The 4,330-nt window shown below is 35.6% G+C and overlaps 1 protein-coding gene across 1 annotated transcript; it reads left to right on the forward strand.

Annotated features, from left to right (window-relative positions):
* The first annotated feature begins 317 nt into the window (after positions 1-317).
* On the forward strand, positions 318-773 carry LOC149881279 (uncharacterized). The gene has a single exon (XM_090067960.1). The coding sequence runs from the start codon at positions 318-320 to the stop codon at positions 771-773; it is 456 nt and encodes a 151-aa protein (XP_089924086.1).
* The last annotated feature ends 3,557 nt before the right edge of the window (positions 774-4,330 follow it).

The raw sequence follows: 4,330 nt of genomic DNA on the forward strand, positions 1-4,330 counted from the left end.
AGAAATCTGGCTCTTAAAAGATTGGAAAGTGTGACGATTCGGTTGAAAAAACTTAAAAAACTAGAGCAGTATAATGATATAATGATGGAACAGATCAGTGAGGGAATATTGGAAATGGCACCAGAAAAACTTACGGGATAAATTATTTACTACGTTCCTTATCAAGCGGTAATCAAAGAAAATGCCGAGTCAACGAAAATGAGAATTGTTTATGATTGTTCAGCTAAAAAAGACGCTCAATCATCTTCATTAAACGACTGTCTAGAAGTGGGACCATCGATGCATATTGGATATTTGACATACTCATACGAAATCGGATGAATAAACTCTGCGTTTTAGCTGATGTAAAAAAGGCGTTTCTACAAATTAGAATACACGAAACGGATAGAGACGTACAACGCTTAATTTGGTATAAGGACTTAAAGAAAATGGAACTAACGGGGTTACGATTTATAAGGGTGATTTTTGGTTCAAGTTCAAGCCCTTACATTCTTGGTGCTACCATTAAAAAGCATATATCAAAATACAAGGACATTTATCCAAAAACGGTGCTTGCTTTGGAAGAAGATACTTATGTCGATGATATACAGGCAGGTGGAGAAACAGAAGAAGAACTTATCAGGTTTAAAAATGAATCAACGCAAATCTTAATGGAAGCTGTTTTCCAGCTGCACAAATGGCATAGCAACGTAAGCAATCTGGAAAGCGATGCTGAGGCTAAACTAACAAAAATACTTGGGATTCTTTGGAACAAAGATTCGGATCAACTATAGATTGACTTAACTGCATGCATCACTATTGGAAATAAAGAAGTAATAACAAAAAGGAAAATGCTATCAGCTCTCAACAGTGTCTTTGACATATTGGGATTTAGTGCACCTGTATTATTCACTGGAAAAATACTATACAGTTGAATATGCTTGTTAAAACTCGGTTGGGATCAACAAATTCCAAATGAACTTTCAGAAGAATGGAAAACCTGGATCAAGGCAATAAGCATCAAAAGAACTATTTAAATTCCGCGGAGTGTCGTGTTTGGAAGATTCTTTGAAATGGAGCTCCATGGATTTTCAGACGCAAGTAAATCAGCAGTATGTCATGCATCTACGTTGCAGTGAGACATCAATATTCGAAAATCAGCAACCTACTTGTAGCAAATGCTCGGATTGTACCGAGGGATCTTAGTATTCCAAGACTTGAGCTGGTAGCAGCGCATACCTTGAGCAAGTTAATGAATCATGTAAGGAAGACATTAAACAAGTATAATGTTATTGAAGTATATCATTGGGTTGATAGTACTGCGGTACTTTACTGGTTAAAAGAAAGGGGCAGCTTATCACAGTTTGTCAGGAACCGAGTTCAGCAGATCTTATTGAATGGAGAAGTAAATTGGCTTTATGTCCCAACAAAAGAAAACCCAAGTGACCTTGGAACAAGAGGATTGAGTCGTGATAAATTATCAAGCTTGTGGCTAAATGGACCTACATGGTTGAAACACAAAGAAAATTGGCCAATCCAACCAGAAATAATTGAAACGCCGTACGCATCATGTAAAACTATTAGTGTGAAAGAGAACGTCAGTATGGCAATAGAAGAAATAAAGGGACATCAAATGTTCAAAGAAACACTGAGCAAACACAAGTATTGGAAGATTATAAGAATATCATCTTTCATAAAAAGGTTTATTTACAATTGTCGAAATGAAGTAAAAAGAACAGGACCGCTAAAAGCCGAGGAGATGATGGAAGCGGAGTTAATGAACGAGTACGTGCACGCAATGGAAGAACGACAACAAGAAAAGGAAAAGAGAGGTAATGCGAAACTCCCAGGTGTCGGAAGCATGGTTCTCATTTAAGAAGATGTGAAGGACAAGGCACTTCTCAACATCGGTCGAATTGAAAACAACATTAAGGGGAAAGATGGAGTTATTCGTGGTTTTAAAATACGCTAGGGAAATGGTTATGTAATTGAACGACCAATTCAGTTGGTGTGTGACTTAGAAATGGATTGTGAGGCAGGAAGCGGAATTGAATCGAACAAAAAATTGGAAACTAGAGCTGAAGAGGATATTTTGAAAAGAGAAACGAGACTGGTGAAATTGGATGCAAGACAAAAGATCAATTACATCATGGAAGACGAGATGGGAGATAGTTGATTAAAGCCGAAGTCTCAGCTTTAATCGGGGGAGGGTGTCGTGAATAAAGTCTTCAAGGCGTGTTTGAAGGTGTGTTTGTGTGAAGGCGTGTTTGAAGGTGTTAATATTTGTAGATGCTAATGAGTGTAGATGTTAATGTATTTAATTGTTAACGCATTAAATGTGTGAAAATGACGCGATTGTAAAAATGTATAAAAAGAGAGTGTATTTTGTAAAATGTATTGATTCGCAGTCAGATGTAAAAAATATTATTAAGTTCAAAAAGTGACTCTTTAGTTTCTCAGGGAAACTTAAAATAATTCCCCACACTTGGTCCACAACGTCCTCAGTTATTGATTCTGGATGGGCGCGATTCTCACAGTTTCATTGAGCTAATTGATATTGCCAGAACCAGATAGATATAGTTGAAATACCTTCACACACATCAAACTGGCTTCAACCATACGACCGCAGCTTATTCAAGCCACTGAAAGATTATTATCGCTCTACAGCACAAGATCTGATGGGTCAGTTTCCGGGAATTATTACTAGCTGTTCAAATTTTGCAGGTATCTTTGCTTCAGCTGGGAAAAAAGCAACGACTCTTTGTAACATTACATCTGGATTCAAGTCGTGTGGAATTTATCCATTTAATCCTCAGGCTATTCCTAGTGATGCATATTTGCCTAACTATCAGTACCCAGTTGAGGATACTTCAGCTATTTCAACCGTTGATAACATTTCAATACCTGGTGCGGATAATGATCAAGGTGTTGAAAACGTTTTGCGCAATGGTACTGGTTATTATTGATTGGCATAAACGAGAATGAAAATCGGAATGTACATGATAGTGCAGCAGATAGTGGATTTCCTATCAATATTAATAATGTCATGACTCAGGATACATCACAATGCTTACACATAATGGAAACTGAAACGAATCCTGCTTAGTTGACAAGCTACAACTATCTGTTTGAAAACGGCTTTGATCTTGCTTTGCGACAACGAGTTTGTGACCTGGTGTGCACTGAAACGTTTAGTTCTCAACAAAATGTCAAAAAATATATCTGAACATCAAAATCAAGCATTAACAAAAGAAACAGAAGTTACTGAAATTAATTGTTCTTCGGTTAGTATTAGACTATTTTATTTTTGCTAATACTACTTTACAATAAAAATCATTATTCAAAACTTCAGCTAGCAACTTTGATGCTCATATTTTATGTACAAATTGATAAAAAAATTTCGAATGAAGTATAAAGTTTACTAACTTGCTTTGCAATAGGGGCATTCCACGTCAAGTGGAACCACTTTTTGGTCAAATTCGACATCACCGACTCGGATTTTGATGAAAATTGGCTCACATGTTGGGCATATGGACAGAAGAAAAACATGTAAACTTTTTTGACATAGGTCAATTATTTCCTGAGATATGACCGTTCAAAGTTTTGACCTTTTCACTTGACCATGGTTATTTAAAATGTCATAACTTTTTTTCTATTATACTTAGAAAGTTGATTTTGGTGGCAAACAGAAGCTCTTGCATAGACGAACAACTTTGTGTCTATACAAAAAAGTGATAAGTTCAATAAAAAAAAAGTTATTGGTCATTTGGTCATTTGACCTTTGACCCCGGTCGATGGCAAAGATCAAAGGTCATAATTTTTTTTTTACACATTGCTTTTTCTACAAACTATATATATATATATATATATATATATATATATATATATGCATATATATATATACATATACATATATATTGTTGAAAAGTAACAAAAATGCCTTAATTAGCAGTTTTAACTACATGGCAGTACAGTACTGAATGCAGTATGATATTTACACCATTGCAATACATATTTGCTAATAATAAATCAAAAAAGCTATAATAGTTAACGATGATGCAAGTTATGTGCTTTGGTTGCTCTTTTAGACTCTTTAGAAGTAATGAAGTATGACCAACCAGCTGTAGTTTTGGGTTCGACTGCTAGCAAAAGATCATTCAAATCAACAGTAAAAATATCTGGAGGATCTCTGAAGGAGAAAAGTTGACTTGGACCATGAGGGTGAAGAAAGTTCATGGTTACTTCTCTTTTTTCTGGATTGCTCTCCAACACACAACCTATCCACCAATGTTCATCATAATCTACAACCATGTAACCAGTAATTGAACTGAAGTTTAGCTGGCTAACTTTC

The sequence above is a fragment of the Hydra viridissima genome, unplaced genomic scaffold (genome assembly GCF_058129835.1).
Source record: "Hydra viridissima isolate aposymbiotic clone 2 unplaced genomic scaffold, HvirCarnegie_v1 scaffold_12, whole genome shotgun sequence".
In the NCBI taxonomy this organism is placed as follows: domain Eukaryota; kingdom Metazoa; phylum Cnidaria; class Hydrozoa; order Anthoathecata; family Hydridae; genus Hydra; species Hydra viridissima.

Excerpts from the sequence above, each read along its gene's own strand:
- LOC149881279 (XM_090067960.1), top strand. The coding sequence starts at position 318 with ATGAATAAACTCTGCGTTTTAGCTGATGTAAAAAAGGCGTTTCTACAA.